The sequence below is a fragment of the Seriola aureovittata genome, chromosome 14 (assembly GCF_021018895.1).
Source record: "Seriola aureovittata isolate HTS-2021-v1 ecotype China chromosome 14, ASM2101889v1, whole genome shotgun sequence".
Classification (NCBI taxonomy): domain Eukaryota; kingdom Metazoa; phylum Chordata; class Actinopteri; order Carangiformes; family Carangidae; genus Seriola; species Seriola aureovittata.
In genome coordinates this window covers 13,898,753-13,920,475 of record NC_079377.1, presented here as the reverse complement: position 1 = coordinate 13,920,475, position 21,723 = coordinate 13,898,753, and the positions used below count along the sequence as shown (strand labels likewise).

The 21,723-nt window shown below is 41.6% G+C and overlaps 1 protein-coding gene across 4 annotated transcripts in view; it reads right to left on the bottom strand.

Moving 5' to 3' along the window:
* Positions 1-22: 22 nt before the first annotated feature.
* LOC130181139 (serine/threonine-protein kinase MARK1-like) overlaps positions 23-21,723 on the bottom strand; it is a 28,638-nt gene continuing 6,937 nt past the window's right edge. Inside the window, exons 3-19 of one of the 4 annotated variants that reach the window (XM_056394962.1) lie at positions 19,246-19,299; positions 11,099-11,147; positions 10,705-10,770; positions 10,240-10,310; positions 9,199-9,255; positions 8,809-9,045; positions 6,971-7,090; positions 6,158-6,257; positions 5,907-6,019; positions 5,613-5,817; positions 4,673-4,854; positions 4,391-4,482; positions 4,062-4,202; positions 3,648-3,899; positions 2,584-2,610; positions 1,865-1,909; positions 23-1,736 (exon numbers count right to left, since the gene is read on the bottom strand). In XM_056394962.1, coding sequence (XP_056250937.1) covers positions 1,391-1,736; positions 1,865-1,909; positions 2,584-2,610; positions 3,648-3,899; positions 4,062-4,202; positions 4,391-4,482; positions 4,673-4,854; positions 5,613-5,817; positions 5,907-6,019; positions 6,158-6,257; positions 6,971-7,090; positions 8,809-9,045; positions 9,199-9,255; positions 10,240-10,310; positions 10,705-10,770; positions 11,099-11,147; positions 19,246-19,299 — 2,157 coding nt within the window. In that variant the 3' untranslated portion in view covers positions 23-1,390. The remainder of the gene's footprint in view (positions 1,737-1,864; positions 1,910-2,583; positions 2,611-3,647; positions 3,900-4,061; positions 4,203-4,390; positions 4,483-4,672; positions 4,855-5,612; positions 5,818-5,906; positions 6,020-6,157; positions 6,258-6,970; positions 7,091-8,808; positions 9,046-9,198; positions 9,256-10,239; positions 10,311-10,704; positions 10,771-11,098; positions 11,148-19,245; positions 19,300-21,723) is intronic. The other 3 variants (XM_056394964.1, XM_056394963.1, XM_056394965.1) reach the window with 3 other exon arrangements.

Below are 21,723 nucleotides of genomic sequence, written 5' to 3'. Positions count from 1 at the left end.
ATGAGAAATGAAATAAAAGAAATACAAACAAATAAAATCCTTTTTATTTTCTCCAACAAAGTGCACGCCTCAATTCTACAAAGCAGCACATTACAATGTAATGGAATAAATACAATAAAATCCGCTGAATTAAAAAAAAAAGAAAAAGAGAAAAAAAAACACAAGCAAGGAGATACACAAGTACCTGCACAATCACACTGGTGGCAGGACTAAATCAGGCTCTTTAGAAAGGCTCGTCGAGACAAACTGCTTCTCTGATGGTGATTGTTTGACTGTTCATGCATCTTCAGTCCTTTGGATAAAGACGTCCTGTCCTCTACTTTCTAAAGGAAACCAATTTAAACCCTGCAGTTTTTTTTGTAATTGAGGACTAACCAAACTAACATGAAAGAAATACAGGTGCATACTCTCATGTTCATACACATCACCCTGGAAAACTTGTGCAATAGCAGCAGGACCTTTGAATCACCTGCCTGCTGCTGAGAGAAAATAAAGTGAACACATTTTCAGTTTCAACTGAAGTTACTACTAAGTCTATGTGGTGCAACTTAGTGTTTTTTTTTCTGTAGGCAAATAAAATATAACATAAAAGGCAAGGGAACACATCCCTTAATATTCCACAAAATAATTTAGTGCTCTTTAAATAAAATTAAAAACACTATTTTCATATGGTGGCTCTTAAAAAAAAAAGAATTAAAAAAAACTCACAGACTGAAAGGATAATGCTCTAAGACACATCAATTATATTAGGAAAGAACTCAAACTCCATGAAAAAAGACAGTATTGACAATAAAATTCTGTACAGAACTCAAAATCAATATACAATACAGTACCTGCAGATGTTATGCATACAGTACAATTCTCTTTTTACATAGTTTTAGTATGGACTCCAGCCTGATCTATATACTGACTTAACACAGGTGGAAAAGCGGCTATTTTAGCTTTCAGTAACTTTAATGGTTATTCAGCGAGGGGAGTAGATCTTTTAGTAGGCATTTAGAAAAAGAGATTGAAAACATTATTGCAGGATGGTCATCTTCAGTTGCATACTGCATGTGTTACATGAATGTGTCCTATGACGAGGAGCAGCGGGCTGATGAAAGAGACAGAGAGCCGGACGGAAGAAGAAAAAAAAAAAGGGTGGGGGGTGGGGGTTAGCTGTTTTTGCTATCTCTCTCCGTCACAGAGGTTAAACCTTGCGAGATCTCTCTGATCCACTACCCTGTACAGTACATTCGTGGCCAGTATTGCACGTTACCAGCCAAGTCCACCCTGATTCTGCATGGTGAGGACCTTCAGTGCTGAATTTTGTCCTGTCAAGTCAACACTAATCCAGTGATGAGATGAGACCGTAACTCGAACTCACCAAAAGACAGACTGGGATCTGCTGTCACAGTTTGAGCTCATTGGCAATTTTGCAGGCGATATTCTTAAAGGCGATGGACGTGCCCGATATCCTCTTGAAGCGCACGCCGTTGAGTGAAAGGCGGGGCAGCTTGCACACCTCCATCTCCCATTGGACCAGGTTGTCCTGGCGAGCGTCGCCGTGGACACAGAAAAGCAGGAAGCGTTCTCGCTGCTCGTAATCGCAGCTGTTGGCGTCCAGAACTTTTCGGATTTCCCTCATCATCTCGGCGGGCTCCATGGAGGAGGTGGTCTTCATGCTCCAGGTGAAACGCAGCGAGCGAGGCTTGGAGTCCCGACCGCCGTCCTCTTTAGTATCACCGGACACGCTCCTACCGCAATATAGGATGACAGAGAAAGAGAGAGAGAGAGAAAAAGAGAGAACGACAGAGAGACGTTGAAGGAGGCAGAGGTTGGTTACAGGTTCTCTGTGAAATCTACATCTCAATCAAATACTCACCTTGGTGTTTCTGTCCTGGCACTGGCCTCTCCCTCACTAGGCACCCTGAAATAAACCAGGAATACACTATTACTCCAACGAGCTGATGTCAACACGTGTCCCCCACCCAGCCAGCCACCCACCCAGCCACCCAGCCACCCAGCCACCCACAACCAACACCACCATCATCATCACTGGACACGGAGAAGGGTGTCAGGCATCATGCCAGGAAAGAATCCACAGTCCTGGGTATCAGGGTTCAGCACACAATGAGGTGACTGTGACTTTTTGAGGCACTTAAGTATCGTTGCACCTTCACAATAACCAAATGCATCCTACCGTCTACTGTACGCTACCTTTCCTTAATCCCCACTGATCTGTAAGGAGCGTAAAAGTGGTTCTAAATCTTTGAGTAATTTGCCTGATCTTTTCTCTTATGGCGCAGCATGAAGACGGGGGGAGAGTAAGGAGAGGAAAGCCAGCGACTTGAGAAGCAGATATTGTGGCTTAGTAAAGGAGAAGCTGGTGAGCTGTAAGGTTTGTTCTCGAGGCAGTGGACACAAGGGAAGGAAATACACGGCATAACAAGGGTGTCAGTAAGCAAGGATGTGGTGTGGTGGGCAAGTACGTAAGGGGTTAAGGAAACACGGGCCAAGGTCATAGTGGGCACAGATTTTTTTTTTTTTTTCTTTTTATGGACGGGAGGGGGGACAGGTGCAGCAAGCGTTGTGTTCTCCTACCTCCGGGTTGACCTGAAAGACAGAGCTCTATGCGGAGAGAAAAGGAGAGAAAGCCGTGAGCCTCTACCAGATGGGGTAGTGTGAAGGTGACACTGGGAGCTAACTGGTGTATGGATGAAGAGGTTCTATCCTTTGCTTGTAATTTTGACAGGAAAGGGTAACAGTGTGCATGTATAGTAAACTCTAAGGATTGGGAATAAGAGCATATCTGTTTTCAAGAAGCTGGTAGAGAATGTGATGCTTTCTTTGTTTTCACTAGTGAAAAAGTTTAGGTCAAGTAATCGAAACATATTGTGCACCAAGTTTTTTTTTTTTTTTTTTAACCAGACACAGACAATACCATGGATGACCCATAATGTGTAAAACGGTGTCCTTGAGTGCCAAGAAAGGCGCCTTTAAATAAAATGTATTATTATTATTATAATGTCTCCCTGAGCACTTTGAAGTTAAATAGAATATCTCAACATAGCTTAGCTCAGCTACTGAATACCTTTCTGATTGACGGCTACTAGAGCCCACCAAGAGTATACTGTTTCAAATACATAAGCAAACATATTAGAATAAGACATTACACATATCATGATTCATATGTAAAGAGGAATTTGATATAAAGTTATTTTTTAACAATGAAAGTTGAGTAGTGGACACTTTTTAGTTTGTCTAAACTGGAATTTCCCTAATTTGAATATTAGTACCTGATCCTACAGATATCCAGTGTGATTAGTAATTAAGGAACGTTTATTAATATCACCATCTAACATACCTTCAGACATAATTCAGAGACATAAAACGGCATCCATGAGTTTGTCTGACTGAGAAGGAAAGGAAGAATTCCTTCAAAACTGAACCATCCCTTTCACTATCTCATAAATCCTGGTACTTTAGTCACTCAGGGAGTATAAATAAACACACGTTGGATTTTTATTCCTGTGGTTTTTGAGAGAAGATGACTTGACACACTCAAACAACATGCTACAGGGAGCGTGAACACCTAAACTGTCTGGTGCAAGAAGTGTTAACTACAACCTAGTGTGTAATCTGTGCAGCCGTTTGTCTTCACTCACCTGCGGACAAACTTGGAGGTGATCTTGCCGATGATCCCGGTGGAGGTGCCCCTGCGTTGCTGAGCGAGAGCCCCCGTGTCGTGGGACAGAGTGGGCGAGGCCGGGGGGCCATTGTAGGTAGCACTGCGGCGGTCTCTGAGCTGAGCTCCGTGGAAGGTGCTGCGACTGGTGGTACCACGAGGGAAACGGTTCTTCTCTGGGGTACTAATACTGTGTGCAGACGGAGAGGTGGAGGGTCCACGCGGAGAGGAGCTGCAGAATAAACAGGTTATAGGAGAGAACATGTTTAAAAAAATGGTGCGTATCCGCATCGGTGTACTTTAAGAAGTAATTTATACTACACACTACACAATTAGACTTTTACACCTCATCACCTGTTACTAAAGATGATGAGGGCAGGATCAGGCTGCTCACCTGGCTTTAAGCTCTGTGTTGTCATCAATGGGGGGCAGTGTGCTTTTTGAAGGATGCCCTGACGATGACATGGACTTGGTGTGACGAGGTCGTGTAGAGCTCATTGCAGTCGATGGGGTGCTACCTGACACCTCAGTTAAACTGGGGATCAAGGGGCAAAGAGAATTAGCATGTGAGGATGAAAATCTTTCACTAAAACATGCTCAGTTTTAATATAGGGTTTGCATTATGTGCAATAATATTAGGTAGAAAAAATTACATGGGCAAGAGTGGGAACATGGAGAGCTACGTCTCACCCTATAGTTTAGTGTGAATATGTTTTTACTTACCTGCTGTCTTTGCCATTGGGAATAGCTGAATAGCGGTCAGTGGAGGAACGTTCACACACATATGTGTTCCTGCGAGTCATTGATCCATTGGTCTGTTTGTGAAGAAAGACACCAAAAGACATATTTTACATTTCAAATGAACTACTAATGAAAGATGATCTTGGGAAAGAGGCACAAATGTGAAGCTCTAACCTCTTTTTCTTCATAAATTCTTTCTGTCATCGTGGACCCGCCCACGCCTATTTGTTCATGTGTATCTGTGTGTGTCCTCTACTTTCTCACCCCCACAGCACTTGTAGTTTTCTTCCTCTCCTGCACCCCCAGTGGTGAAGCGGGAACGTCTCCTTTTGAAGTGTTGAGCTCCAGCCGGCGTGCTCCGTCCCACTCCTCCCTGTGGTCACTTTCCACACTCAGGGCCTGGCCGCGCTTCGTGTACGAAACCGCCGGGGGCACAGACGGACCCACTGGGAGAGACACACATATGGGAACAGATTTACATACTTTCCACCAAGGGCACCCTTAATTCCACAGCTCCGATGCCCAGGATTTTTAGACAAAAAGAAAGAGCAGATGAGGACAGTGTCTTCATTACAATGGTGCCAGAAAAGCCACTCAAAGCCAGGATTTACACATCATCCAGTCTGTCAAATATTATACTCTGCAACAACAATTAGTTTCACTAGTTATACAGCTACAGAAGCCAAGGTGAGCAGGTACAAGGCAAAGCTGTTCCCTCCTCATGCGTTGAGGTGCTGTTCCTGAGGGAGCTACAGGAAAGCAGCCAGCCAGCAGATGGCGGCAGACACAATGGCCCCACATGACATAGAAAGGAAGCTGCTACACAACCAATGCAGTGGTCAGGTTGAGTCACTGATTTGTGCATTTGAATATACTGTTTATGAAAATTAAACCACATTAAGCAAACAAACTAGTTTAAACTAGTCCAGGTTTGATGTACAAATAACAGTTAAATGAATGTAAAATTAATTCTACGAACACAAGGAAAAAAATGTTCTTTGTTTATCCTTTCCCATAGGAAAATATATTTTAAAGCTTAATCATCTATATAAAAGCACCAGTGAAGCTGGAGGTGCTTAGTGCCTTGCTCAGAGGCACATCAGCAGGGTGAGTATCTAAATCCTCAGTGACTGAAAGCAACTTCCCCCTACACAACACGCAGCCAGCAGCACTCTCAGGGCTGGGAAGGACGAGGTTACTTTACTTGGCTTCTCTACGACACCACCACCACCACCACCACCATCATCATCCCCACCATGATCACTGTAGCGGCGCTGCTTCTGATTGGCCGAGATGCTGCGTGTGACCTTGGGATGGGCGGGAGAAATGCTGGAGCTGTTATTGATGTCACTGGTCGGTCGCTGTCGCTGGCCCAAGATGCTGTTAGTCAGAGGCTCGCTGCCCTCGAACTGAAATGTAAAGACTCAGGATGAGGCATATGGTTAATGCATTAACTACTGGTGATGATGTCAAGACAATGTAAGTCAAATATACTGACCTCTGGAGCTTTTCTGCCCAACAGCAGGTAGGTTGCCATGACATCATCGTACTTCTGGCTATGTAGAGACTCCGTGATCTCATCTTTAGGGAAACCCATCGTGACCATGAGCTCTGATGGCGGACAAAAGTCAAGATAATTCACAGTTAGTCTTGGACATGACATCTACACACACACACACACAAACACACACACACATATACATACATATACATACACACACACACACACACACACACTGTCTGACACACCTATTCTGGATGAATCACTGAAATCCGCCTCAGGCTCGATGTAAGGCTTCAGCTCCTCCTCCTCGTGACCCACATTCATCCAATGGTCTTTCATGATTTGCTAACAAAGAAACAAGAAAATTTTGCACGTCCCATAAAATTAGTTCAACATTATTTATATACACTATACAACATGGCACTTAAGGGGCCAGGTAAATGACATAACAGGCAGTTGAGAAATGGATGACTTCTTTATGAAATCTCTTTGACCGCAAGTTCAGCTGTGGCAGAACAACAGTGTGATCAATGGTTATTATTGGTGGAGAAATCTTTACTATTGAACTTCAGCCTGGTTCTGAGTGCAGGGGTGGTATCGACTCTGGACAGACTGATTGTGAAATGAACTGACACCTATATATTGTTTGCAAAGGAGAAACAAGCTCCAACCCTCCCAGATGACATGGATGCAGTGAGAGCACAATGCTTAAGTATTATGTTGTTTTTCATCTCGTTTTATTTCTTACAGTGCTTCAACAAATTCGATTCAAGTTTTATTATTTCAAAATGTGTTCATCAAAGAATTATGTAAGACCACTCTTTGATCTCAGATGAACAATGTTTTCAAATCTCCATCTGACAGGCTTTAAATTGAAGTGTTCTGCTGGGTCATAACTAACAACAGCAGCAATTATGTGCTTCCAGATGACGCACAACAATCATGCTCTAAATCATTAGGACTGCCTCTGTTCCACTGCAAGCCTGCTCCTGTGCAAAACATTTGTGAATGGAGAGCAAAAAACTGTGAAAATGCAACAGTGCAAATGCTGATAATACCTCCAAACTGCCTCGTTTGACAGGGTTGAGCACGAGTAGTTTCTTCAGCAGGTTTTCACAGTCTGTGGACATGTAGAAAGGAATGCGGTACTTTCCCCGCAGGACCCTCTCCCTCAGCTCCTGCACACCAGGCCACAGACATTCAGAGATGAAACCAATATGAGAAATGAGCAGTTAAGTTTTTTATTATTATTGTTTTGGCCATTTGGTGGCGGTGGATCGAGCTGTAAACAGAACATTTTCACAGTATAAACTTGTTACGGCAAACATTTTTGCAAACAGTTATTCACTCACCCAGCAGATACAGAGCAACATTAGCATTTATTTGGAGTCGTGTTTCTGGCCAACTGGCGAATATAAGTCTAATATTTACTCTAGTCTAGCTCTGTTTTGGTCTACATTAACTCCTGAAGGAAATATCTCGCTCTTCAGCTACTAATTGCTTCATTAGGTTCACTGGCAGTGCTCGAAGTGTACAGTAGGCTTAAGAGCCTTTTTGCTAGAAACAGCTGCCTGTTGTGGCTGAAAACAAATGGCCATTAAACCAAAACAATGTGCTGAAAGGCGCTTAAAAAGCTCCATAGAGTTTAGGGAAATAGCACAATTGGGTGATAATTTTCTGTCATTTCATCAACATGAGAAACGCCTTTCACATTATGTGTAGTCATATGGTCAATGCTTATTGATTGTTAGAGCAGCTTTAAAAAAAAGACTACAGATCACTCAGCACAGCTATAAATATGCATAATAATAGTATGCTATAAATATTTTCTTGACCTGCTACATTCACTGCAGCTTTAAGACTTTTTCCAAAACTGCTGAATTATTAAAGTGGGCTGGATTAATCTCTACAATGTCTCATTCCAATCGACAGACACAGGAAATTCCAGTCTTAATTTAGTTATTCAAGTAACCCAGTTTTGGGTTGATGCATCCTAACTCAGTTAGAATACCTCACCAGGCTGTAGCACTTCATTTTGCAATTCTTTTAACGTGGCCTTTGATGTCTACAAATTCAGACTAAAACAGAATTATTCATGTATTTTGATGCATGCATATTTTATTATTGTTATTTTTTTTACCATGCAACAGATTTTTGAAACATGATGTAACGTGTCGTTTCATACTTTGTATATATATTGCGTATATGTCCAAAGGAAAAACTGTTATACCTGTTCCGAACAACCACACACAAAGGTGGAGCAAAAAGTCTGCCATTATAGACGAGATGCAATGACTTGTGTGAGTGGATAAAACGCAGCACACCTTCGTACAGTCTCTTTCCAAAGACATTTGTCAGTGCAGCATCTATAAGGCATTTGGTGTAGCACTCAGCTGAACACAGGAAAAATGACAGCGCTAGTTGTGTGAAGAAAGAAAAAAGAGAGCTTGGGAGAGAAATTCAAACCCAGTGCACTTTCCCACTTCTGCACACCTGGTGTCATCACTCTGCTTGATATTTATTCATTACCAACATTAGGTCCCATTTCAGGGGTTAATTGTAGGCTATTATCATTGTCTTAAACCCCCTTACCAACACACAATCTGACAATAATGATCTCTTTATGCATCAACTGGCCAGAGTAAATATTTGCAAGACACAACTGTGGTGTGACCATACCTTTAGACGATTTGACAATCTTTTCATTTCAAGCATACTGTGCCCTTTATCAATATGTGTTTGCCTGAGGTGAAATGCAATGATGTGTTAACTTAATCATGGTGACAAGTTAGGCTAATCAGAAGGTACAGTACAAAGGTTTAAGATAAACAACTTGAGTAAGAAAGGCTTCTGTTCATAGCCTGTGATACATCCCAGAGCCAGAAAAAGTGCACACCTTTAGGTTCTGTCCGTCGAAGGGCAGTGATCCGCTGACCAGTGTGTAGAGGATGACCCCGAGGCTCCAGACATCCACTTCTGGTCCATCGTACTTCTTTCCCTGGAAGAGTTCTGGAGCAGCATATGGTGGAGAGCCACAGAAAGTGTCCAGCTTACTGCCCACAGTGAACTCGTTGCTGAAGCCAAAGTCAGCTATCTTGATGTTCATGTCAGCGTCTAACAACAGGTTCTCTGCCTGAGGTGGGGAAAGACAGGGCAGACAAGCAAAAAGACAGACAAAACATTAATTTATATAGTGTTTTTCTCACGATAGAACGCCCAGATATGGATGCTATGTGGACAAATCAGATGTCAGAGTGTCAGATAGAGTACTAGTTTAGATCCTCACTTTTAGATCCCTGTGTACTATCCTCCTCTGGTGACAATACTGCACCGCAGACACGATCTGAAACACAAACACACACACATCATAAGCAAGACATTAGCAAGACTGCTACCAAATTAAAATGTAAATTATTCTTATAAATTATTTCTTTTCTTTTTTCCAAATTCATTGCAAATGTCACAGAAAAGTTTTGATTATGTCCTTTATGTCCAAAAACTCTGGCAGCTAAAGTTTATTCTGCACCATATGCCAATGGAAATACAATTAAATGAAGCTAATTTTTGCTAACATCCTCAGTATTGATAGCAGTTGATAAAACTGTGTTTAGTGGGACAGGGGGCTTGACAGAAAAATGTTTGAGCATCACAGGGCTATTGTTATCTTTCTCTGAGGTTTACAAACTGCATTTCTCATGCAAGTCAACACTCAACAGTTGCTATATGGCAGCTGACAGGGACACTTCACTAACATACGCCAGAATAGCTACAGTATCAATCATACAAACCCACTGTTCTTTGACAGGTGCCACCCACCTGCCCGCACTCAGGCACACACATGAACTACTACCTTTTTAAATGTGTCACACACAAACACACACAAACTGCTCACACTGTGTCACACGTAGCTCCTCTGAATCCTCTAAAGCCATTAAATGAGAGGGATTTTAATTACGAACACAGTAGATGTGAAAGAACTCATTTATCAAGATCTTCCTTATGCTTCATTGAGTAAAAGGAAAACTAAGGGAAAGAGATAGATGTTCTAATTCTGTTCATTATAGGCCATAAGTAAGCATGACAGAGACTATTAAATACATACACTGGTGTAGATGCCTTACTGCTCTTGTAGCACCACTAGGTGTCAGAGCAGCATCTATAAGGAAGTTGTTCTCAACCCCCGTTCTCTCAGACCAGAGCTATCTGCGCTCCATCTTTCCTCTGCAGTTGGTGACGAAGCTTGATCTTGGTGCATGCAGTCTTCCCAATGAAAACAGTAATGGAATGACGACAGAGAGGTGAGAGCGCTGCGATACTGATGACTCACCTGTCTGAACTTGGCCCTGGCCTCCTTCTCCTTCATTCTGCCATGAGCCACTAGATAATCAAATACCTCTCCTGGAATAGATCAAAGAAATATACATATATATCAATCAGTATATTCTCATCAGTTTATGTTGTCTTTATCACAACTACGGTTAACACATAATGATGTATTCATGCTCACTATAGGGTAAGCATCTACCAAATGTCAAGTTCTACATCTAAGCATTTGAGATGATTTATAGTTAGCAGTCAGAGAGTTGTAAAGACCAGGATGTTCTGGGAAGAATATTACATTAGAGGCAGCTTGAACTTACATGACCTACTGGTATACAGTACTGACAGTGTTTTTTTGTCTTGTGTGTATGCTTATCAAATTGCTCTAGGACTGATAAATGTGGATATAAATACGCTCACAAGATCAACCAATAGCACACATTTAGTGGACATGCATTAATGCTTCACTCACCACCACTGGCATACTCCATCACCAAATAAAGCGTCTTCTCTGTCTCAATCACCTCAAACAATTTCACTGCAGGGAGAGTTTGGAGAAAGGGAAAGACAAGAAGGCAGGGATAAAATAAATGGGCTATTTGCAGTAGGACAGATTGTTTTTAGGTTCTACATTGTTTAGCTGAATTTACTGGTCTGGTTAGACCAGTACCCTCATTGAATTAAAACTGGTATCTGAGTATGAATGAATTCTGAAAATAAAAAAAAGACAACAGGAAATCAGAGGATCTCACAAACACAAAAAAATGTTTCTTCCACTGATCCGAGAGCAAGTTATACTGGTTTAGCTTGGTACTGGGTGTTACTGCTCTGCTGTCGTCATGATGCAGGCTCCAGTTTGAACTTACCTATATTTGGGTGATTCAGTATCTTCATTATTCGGACTTCCCTGAAAAGCTGTTGAGACACAGAAGGACATTTAATGCATCCAAAAATATGCTGAATGACATTACAACCAGTGACCCTGCATGTCAGCTCTGTGAAAGCACTGTGGGGAAATGTTATTAAGCACCGATTGGTGAACTAAATGAAGGGAACTGAGCCACAATAAATACTAAACTGTGTATACATTTGAAACTGAATTACACTCTGCAGGAACATGAAAGGACCCGAGGATCATGGGACTACATTACTTTGTAAAGCAATATGATGGATGCAGTGACAAAGTCGCACTAAACCCTGCCCTATACAGATAAGGAGCAGAATTACGACTCCACTGACACGCTGCAGTCCAGCCAGCCGCCCATTCAAACAGCACAGCCAGCACCAGCAGAGTACAGCGTGTCAGTTAGGTATTTGCTGCCTAATATAAGCATCTTCATATCATATTGACGCCTTAGCCCTATATGTACACAAGTTTTCTACGAGCAGCATGTACAGTATCAGTGCAGAGTCAGAGAGGAGAGCATTCAGAGTTATAATCATTTAAAAACGTGTCTCCACAGTCTTCGTGTGACTGTTTATGTCAGATGAGCTCCTTCAGCCACTTAGAGGTGCTGTTGAATCATTTACATTCTGCTGACTCCCAGTCGTGCTCTGCTGAGGGTGTGTTTGAGTATTAAATTTCAACACTCACTCCACTGGGATTTAGCATCTACTGCTACCGGAGACAGAACACAGATTTTGCCCATTTGCAGAACGCTTTGATTGAGCAAAAAAGCCATGAGTGATGCTTTCATCCCCAGCCTATTTTAAACTGAGAAAATTGACAATTACCCAACATGTCATTATTGGACATGTCAAATAAAAAAAATGAGAATGGACACTGTAGTGGTCTCTATGCGCGTGTGTATACTAGTGTGTGCATGCAACTTTTCTAATGGTGCTTTTAAGTCTTACATAAGTGCTGGGATAGTCTATGTTTTGTAGGTCATCAAACGCAGCCATTATACCAGTGTGAGCAGGCCCGACTCTGTGGGACCTCTCAGCTACAGTCTGGTTCAACAACATGCAGGTACTCTCTCTCTCTCTAAGTCCTTCTTCTGTTCTCTGTCTCTACTTGCTTGTCGGCCTCTTTTTTCTTTCTTTTTGACACTTTTCATCTCATTAGACCCTACACACAGTGTACAGAGAGCTGCTGCAGAGGGATTCAAGAATATTGCTTATTGTCTTTTTTTTCCTTACTGTCAAAGAATCCCATAAAAAAGAGTAAGAAAACCAACAAAGATTTTCTTCTTATTAACAAGTATTGTCTGTGTAGCCAAGGCCTGTTATAGATTGTTCCTCTGTACCATAGAACTCCACTGTTGTCCAAAAAATGTTTTAAATGCATTAACGAGCCACACTGCAGCACTGGGTGACATTTTGAATGAACATGGGCATGTAGTTCCCACATACACCATCCTGCTGCTGAAATACTCTCTAGGACATCGAATGTGCATTCATCCGCAGCTGAAAATAGTTCCTAAAACATGTACTATTTACTCCAGTTAATGTTTAACTGTTTTAGGTCTTATTTAGAATATAGAAAAAGATTATGAGAGTACATTATAAATACATATAACCTGACGTGTAAACAGGTTCAAGGGTAATATATTCTGTGGACAAACAGAATAATGTCATAGTTAAAGAATGTGTGAAATAGGCCTGATATGTCACAGAAACAGAGATCAGTTGTTCATAACTGCTAACTCCGTTCACTAAGACTTTAAAGTTAAATGATTTTAATTTTAATTGTTTAATGGTAACTGCATATGTAATATGTTGTCATGTGCCAACCATATACAGCATATTAACAGGCGGTACTAATATCTACATTTATATTTATCCTATGGTGCAGTTTCCTTGTTTGTGAATGTTATGTGTGATTTGACTGGTGTAACACTGCAATTTCCATTTGGAATCATTAAAGCAATCTATTTGTACATTTTAAATCAGACATTTTAAAGTAATGTGTCTGCATGCAGATTTTATTTAAAGTTTAATTTGTTATTGGCTGTGTTTCTTGTCCCCAAATCATTCAGTTCCTGAGCAGCTCAGAATAGTGAGCTTCTCCAGTGTGGAGAGCCTAGCTCCATATTCATCAGCTGTTATGTTGGCCTGAGAGATTCCCCCATGGTAACAAAGTCAATTAGAGTGGAAATATACTGACACAATAACCAGAAAATGTCCTGCAGTACACAAGAATATACATATAAGTGACAGTCTCAAATATGCATCCATCCCCGCATCCTTCAAGTCAGAAGTTCTCCTTTATTATCCTGAATGAGTGATGGACTAAGGAGTCAGTGTTTTATCTCAATCTCTTATCTCTTCCTCTTTCTCTGTCCCTCTGTATCTCTCTCTCTGTTGTTTGCGTCATTGCCCTAAAGCCCTTCACATGGGAAGCACGCGTGCAGCCACTTGGAAACAAAAATTAGAACAAATCTGAGAAGGGCGATGGAACACGACAACAACAAACACAGTGGCTGTCAATACAAGCTCAATAGAGAGGTAGATACCATGGCGAATGACAGGAGATAATGAGTTTGGGGGCTTTGATCCAGTCTAGTTTAATTATCAATAATATCTACAGGCACAAAGGGGAGTCACAGCATGGCATAAAGCAGTTTTCGAGGTGGTTCTGGACAAGGTGAGACAGGTATTCACTACAGGACAAGTAGTTAATATTTGGGCAGAACTTCCTTCGAGGCAAAATTTACTTTCCAACTGAAATTAATTAAAATGGTCCATCAGGTGAGGCAGGTGAGACAGTGATTGACAAAAATGATTACAAGCTGCAAAAAACAAAATGCAGATCACACACATGAAAGCACGGCGTTTCCAATGGGCCTGAATCTCAGGAGTCTGTGCCAGTGACCTACTTCCAGTCGCCCAGGGGCGCCCAGACTCCCAAACTAGCCTTAATTACAGCAGAGTCCCCATGCAGAAGGAGCAGAACAGCAGATATCAGTCTGGGAGCACTTACAGGAACTGGCTGGACTATTTCAGTCACAGCAGCACAGCTGCTCATTCAACATGCAGATTATTGATAGGATGAGTAGCCTGGAAGACTTCATCCCTTTAATGACTGCGTGCATGTTTTCATGTGCACAAATTGTAGCTCAAAACCATGTATCAGTAAATAACCACTGCTTGCTGTCTGTCAGAGAAAGAAAGTGAGAGACAAACAAACAGGCGGGCAGAGGGATCCGAAGTGTCACTGACATTCAGTGTCCTGTCCTGTCTTGTCCTCTACTCCTGAGGTGCTGGAAAATAAACCCCTACAAGAAAAGGCACATCTCTCTCTGTCTGTATCTCTCTAGATGTGTTTTTCATGATCTATAACACCAAGAGCCAACTCAGCAGCAGACTTCACTTTTGCCATCTATCCTTGAACATGTAAACCAGCAGCCTCCACATTTGGTTTGTATCATGAGTAACCTCGGACAATAGTAGGCTTGAGCCGATATTCGATAATACTGAATATTGTAATATTCCTTCCATATGCGTTTTGGTTTTTTTTGCAGTTTTGCACAGGCTGATGAGTTCAACCCTCATTTCGCTGCTCACGGTACATTGTACCTTGGCATGTGACAAATAAAACTTTGAACTGCTGTTTGGTGGCAGTAACTCTTATAACTGCAACATAATAATATATCACGATATTTGGGCTGAAGTGTATTGAGATATTACAGTGCTGTGTGCTGTAATAGTGCTGTCTGTCTAGTCACATTCCACTCATCTGAACAACACCAAAGCTCCACTAGCCCATGGGCTCGACAGCATTTCATGCAGGCTAATGCAGAGTGGCAGGCACAAGACAAACATAAACAACAGCCATTAAGAGAGCTTGACCCAATGGAGATCATTTTACAACTGTCAGAAAATACACATGTTGTTCTGACGGCTTTCTCACTGCCTTAAAAATCAGAAAACATCATTCAATCGCATTCAGATATAAGATAGGGAGAGGGTTGGCACTGTTGTTTTAGTTTAGTTTGGCTTTTAGATTTTAGTGTTTGGAGAAGCTGTCAGTGTCATTTACTCTCCTCACTCTCTGCAGCCTGTTTTGCGTCACAAGTCAAACAGATCGCAGCGTTTTCCAAATGTGAATGTGTCTTGCATTTTAATAGCGCAAGCTTTGATTCTGTCTGCACGTCTGACTAGTTGATCATATAACCTTTAACATTTTGCTGATGCTGTCTTTGTTGAAGCAATGAAAAGAAACAACTCTTATTTACAGATTAGACAGAGAGCGATGGGAGGGTGGGATGAGAGCAGTGTTTGCTCAGTGAAAGAGGGGATTAACGGAGAGGCCTATTTTAGAGCTAAAATGCCTAAAAACCATGACAACGTCAACATCCCAGACCACAGATGACTTGTGATGCATTTCCTGTGGCGGATCTAAGGAGGTGCTTTGGAAGCTCAGCTGACCTCATTTCCTGTTACACTGAAACCACCACAAAGTCACACCAGGGCAGAGAGCGCCAATGGGCCATAAAGGAACAGATCAGAGCTTCATTCTAACCTCATGACTCATTCTGGCTTCTGCTTACCTCTTTTTAAAAACCAAATAATCCAACGGAAACACCACACTGACAAGGATAAGCTCAGGAAAATAAGTGATAAACTTCATCTCTTCGTCTCTGCGTTGTTAACACTACTTTAAATCCTGAGATAAATGAGAGGATGCCTGTGTGTATAAGTGAATTAATGGCTTGGCTACACAGCTGCAGGAATGAATGCATGCATGTGAAATGTTGCCAATACTATGACTGAAACACTAAAAAAACTCAGACTCTGCCAACATAAACCAAAGGATCTCCTGTGTGTGTCTGTATGTGTCATGTAAGCGTGTGTGTGTGTGTGTGTGTGTATATGTGTGTGTGTGCATGTGGCTGTATGGATCAGTGCTGGCTGTGCCTACAGTACCAGATGGTGTGCCCACAGCCTGACTCCTCTGAAACCATAAAAAGAGAGATCAGTGGCATTTTGACGAGGTAACATGAAAGAGCCACTGTTAACTGTGAGTTGATGAGGGATGTGGCCAGATCCGACCTCTCAAACCTCAGTCACACTCACACTCTGACCAACAAACAGGATCACAAAAAAAATAAATAAATCAAAAAAATTATCCTCAGTGCAAAATGTCTTATGAATTCTGAAGCAGAGCGAGACAAGGAGACAACGTTCAGTCTTTAGATGCATCAGAGAAACCTTCAACCGCTGGTCTTCATGCATGTAAAAAGCCTGAGTCACTGAATCAATAATCACGCCCGTCTGTTGTTTATATCCGCCTCTAGAAATAGCCTGCTCAGCTATACAGAATGACATTTTTAACCATGAAACTGTACACTGTGCTGATCAATTTATTGCCCTAAAAGCTACTTTGTGCAACGACTATGACCACTTTGTCATGGATAGAGGGGAATAAACAAAAACTGTGTATGGCTTCTTAAATTTTACGTCCATTCACTATTAAATTTTCTTGCTCCCAGGGTGAGGGTCATGATGGGAAAAGAGCAAGAGGAGCAGCCCAGACAACCTTGGGGAACGCAGTGAAATTCAGTCTCGACTTGCCTCCAACAAAACAAGCAGCCAAAGCAAAAATACTGAAATGACTGATGTCAGCGAGAGACATTTCCATCACTGAGGACTTAAGCTGTAGACAGCACCGAGCAGTATTTTCCAATTAAAAGGGAAGATTCCTCTGAATGAAAATAGTTGGAGGGTAAAATGATCCAGAGTGCTCCTGTAGATTTGATTCTTGTTTTCTGGAACCGCAACTTGTTAACCATCTCAAATAACAGGAATAAAAACCAGTGATTGACAATGTTTTTCTTTTCTTGGTCTGCATTTTTGCCAGATACTATTCTGTCAAATCCAGAATCACAGGAGTAGCCAAGCAAAAACTGTCTAAAAGTGGATGCTCCTTTTAATGCATCCATAGTTGAGCTTACACAAGGATCGTATAGGGCACTCACAGTCAATGAGATAATCGATTCAATCCAGGAGACAACTGCTGCATTATAAGACAAGCTTCTGCATTGCAGATGGCACTGGTGTATACCATTACAGCAATCTATAATACCGAGCAGAGGACAATTCAAATATACAACAACATACAGTATAAGCTCCATACAGACATATAAGCATCTCTGCTCTTGAATACAGATACACAAACACACACCAGATTTAACACATGAATCTACGTGTATCGGCAAACAGCAACATGAACGTACATACATGCTGTCACACCAATAACAGCTCATCCCCCATAAAAAGCTGTAAGACTTTTACATATTGACCCTCTCAGGTCTACTGCAGCTGACATCTGACAGGCCCACTGAATAATTGATCAGAGCGATCCTGATTGGTCTGCAGTCTCACATGATACGTCTGCCCTGCTACGTTCATCACCAGGCAGCGGACAACCCGACCCATCGGGTATGTAACCACTCATCATGACCTAGACAAGACCCAAATCTGTAAAGTCAGAGTCAGTTTATATTCAGAATCTTAATGCCGCACACACACACAAACACAAACACACACACACACACACACACACACACACACACACACACACACACACACACACACACTGCTTCTAAATGTTCATTACACCACTGTGTGGAACCACACAATAGGCTGTTTAACAAAAGAGCTCACACAATGAAATTTATCTCAGTCAGATTAGATGAGTATGGAACTGAGAGCTTGAAATTCTCACAGCATCCTCGCACTGATTGGCTGAGGAATTGCAGTCGGATCCCATTAAGATCCAAGACAATTACAGATGAGCTTTGCTCGTGGAGAACAATGTCAGGAACAAAGTCATGCTAAAAATGCCTTGATAGGCTAGAAATTGTTTTGTTTTACAGATCTACAAGTAGAATTTCAAAAAGAACTACATTTTGTCTCCCATTAAGCCCTTCATAATAATACTCATGTTTGATTAGCCCAGCATTAATTTCTTCCAGTAACACACTGTGAGTTCACTCCCTTCATCGCCATTCAGACCAATACTGGATGGCAGACATTTAGGGAAGCTAATTGTTGTCATTATTTGGTCATTAAGACGCTTTGTTGGCTTACAGAGGCCAGGAGATCCATCAAGACATCAGCTGCCGTTCACGTAGGTGTGGTGGTTATAACGGCCCGTTGTTATGAAGAGTCACCACGGCAGCTGTTTAGTGATTTTGTTCTTCCTTTACAGTAAAACAGTGAGCGTAAGATTAAAAGAGCAGAAGTGGTGCACCGTGCCACGATAATGTCATGACCATGAGCAGAATTCCTGTCAGTCAGCTGCACACCTGCATTATTTTTAGAGTCACAGTAGGTGATGCTGGCTCATACTGTAGCTCTGACTGCTGTCATTCCACATGGTCTACTCTACCATGAGGAATGATGTGTATGGATATGTGAGAGTGTGTTTGCACTTCTGTGTGTGTTGGGGGGTTGTTTTACTGTATTCGTAGAGTCCAAAAACCAGGAGCCCACTTGTGGGGTCCAACAGCTTTATGGGGACTAAAATGCTGGAAGTTTAAATGGCTGTTTGGGGGTTAAGACTTGTGGTCTTGTGGTTCAAGTTAGAATTCAGTTGTGATTGTTAAGGTTAGGGTAAGGGGCTAGGAAATGCATTATGTCAATGATGGGTCCCCATAAATATAGTAAAAAAAAAAAGGTTGTGTGTGTGTGTGCGTGTGCATTTAATCAGCAGAAAGAGCTGGATTTGGACTCAGTAATCAGGAAACGGTCCCAAACCCTTCGTTGTAATTGGTTATGACTGCTAGACAAGGGTAAGTGACAAACATGCAGGCAGGGGTATTTTTAGCTGCTCCTAACCACAAACCAACATAGAGTCAAGAGTGAAGGGGGGGTGGAAGTGGAGATTAAACATGCCTTGTGGTCTCTCCTGACTACTTCTGATTACATTATGTAAAACAGCACATCCTGAGTTCAAAGATCAAAGAAACAGAGCGGCAAGAACTCAGGAATGAGTAATGGAAAAGCCATGAGCTCTGTAACCAAGACATTAATGTTACCATGTGGCCATAAAACACAGACTCACCTTCTGTAGACTGGTGGGATTCAGCTGGGTTTTGTCTATAATTTTCACCGCCACCTGAAGAGAGAACAAAGAGAGAGAAAGAGAGGGATGGGGGGGGTGAAAGACAATAAAGATGTCAGAACTAATTCAGGTTTTGTATTCGTGTTTTGTTTGTACAGCCAAATGAACTATCCTCATTATTTCACTACTACACTGTGAAGAGGTTTTGTCAAAACATGTCACAGCTGAATCGGTGCTATTCAGTCTGAACACACCTTAAAACTCTTCTATTCAGTGATTTCTGAAGAGGTGAAGCTTTGAATTGCAGGTATAAAAAAACAGATACGGAAAAAAAAAAAAGACAGATAAATATGTATTTGTTCATGATGGTGAATATATGGTAGGTATACGCAAATGTGTCCACAGACAATCTAAAGACAGACGGACAGAGAGTGGCTGAAGTAAACTGTCCATGTGTTGGTGTATATAACTGTGCAGGTTGATCTACTGTTGGCTCAGCAGATCTCGCTGGGCAGCAGTCTGATCCATCTCAATAATCACCCCAAAGTGCACACTGAAACAGACCTGCTCACCTCACTTTCTGACAGCTCAGCAGCTTTCACAAAGCCACTAGATGAGCTATACTGCAGACTCACCAGTAAGCCCATTCATTATGCTGATAAGTGATTGACGAGCAGTTTTACAATATAATGTAATCACAGTGAAATAATAAATATGGCCTTTTGTTGTTGCACAAAATGATTCAACAATAATTATATACTTTTATTGCACAGACTGAGTTTGAGGTCGAACAAAAGACAAATGACCACAGAATCTTTTTTAGCCACACTAAAAAGTGCAGGTCTCTGAGGATGACAGTAGTAGTATGTTCCTGGTTGGTTCACACCATTTCATGGTCTCTGTGGGCCTCAAGAGGAATTTAGACTCTTCAACCAAACATTAAACATATCAAAGGTGTTTTTGTTTATTCTCTTTTATACTGTTAGCTATTGTCATTGGCTGCCAGGAAATAAGCTCAGATTGGAGCTGTTTTTAGGCAAAGTAGCTCCAATGAAATGAACTGATTCTTACTACTATTGAAGTGCATACAGAATAAGTGACATACACTCAAAAACACCCGCATGCATACTAAAATCTCTTGATTTTTGAGCGTGGTGTTGATGTGACAGGATACCATTGTCCCATAAAATAATTCACAATGGAAAAGGAGGAGCTACTCGCGGCTCTGGTGGTGTGACAACTCTGGTGAGGTGACAAAATCATTTGTGCATTTTTTAAAATATCTAACTGTTCGTAGCTTAAGTAACGTTTTATTTTCCCCTTTTTGCACAAACCAGTATAGAATGTTAATGTCTTGTAAACAAATATAGTATACTAAATCAGAACATCATACATTTTTTATTGTGTATCATATAAATTGGGACACACTGTTAGTCCAGTTGGGATGGTGGTTACCCTCTAACCACCACATGCCTGCTAATCAGGCTGGGGACCTTTGCTCTATGTTGTCCCCCTCTATTTCCCCACATTCCCTATCAGCCTCTCAAGTCTATACTATGGAATAAACAAATGAATACTTTGTATCAGCACTACTAAGTTTAACCTTAATAGTCCACTAATTCATACATTCATATTTTTTTGGAATATAAAAACAAATTCCATATTTGTTTTATTTTCTGGACTATGTCAGAGCCAGAGATCAATTTTTCCGATTGTCAGCAGCTCCTTTATTTCCAACATGTGTTGTCTCATTGAATTATCAAGACCACACTCAAGACTCAGGCAAGTTAAGTTCCTTTTTTGCCATCCCGTATCTTAAACTGTTCAACAAAATTCTGACACAGAAACTGCAACCCTGACCTCCGACCTCTCTATAGAATGTAGAAAGGGGAGAAATTGCTGTTGGAGATTTATGATATCATGAAAGAATTGATTAGAATTTATTATAACAGCATTACTGTGACTCTGGCCTTATAAGAGCTCAATAAGCATGCTTCAGTGGATGCAGACTCTGGCCCTAATCCCAAGCAGCCTGTTAAGGGGAAAACCAGAAAGCAAATGCTGAGTCATGGTGGAGAGAATGCAGGTTATTCATCCTGAGCAGGGTTTCCCTGAGACCTACAAGATGATGGGACATTTAATTTCATCCAAACCCAGAAGCTAAACTCCATAATAACACCAATGTAGTGGCTGTGAAAGGAACAGAGTGTATCAGGGAGACGAGAGAGCGCAGTGAAAGAGCGCACAGAGGCTCGCTGTGTGTAGACACACACAGTACGCAGGTGGAGTCTTATTGCAGTCTGTCTTAGGTGGGCAGGTGCACACAGACAGACCTCAGTCCCTTCCTCTCCGCTTCCTCCTGTCATGGACAAAATTCAAGTGTAGGCATGTATGTGTGTATGTGTCTGTGTCTGTGTGTGTGTGTGTGTGTTGATCTACGCCTGCAGGTGTTAGAGCTGTCCTCATGTGTCACTCTAT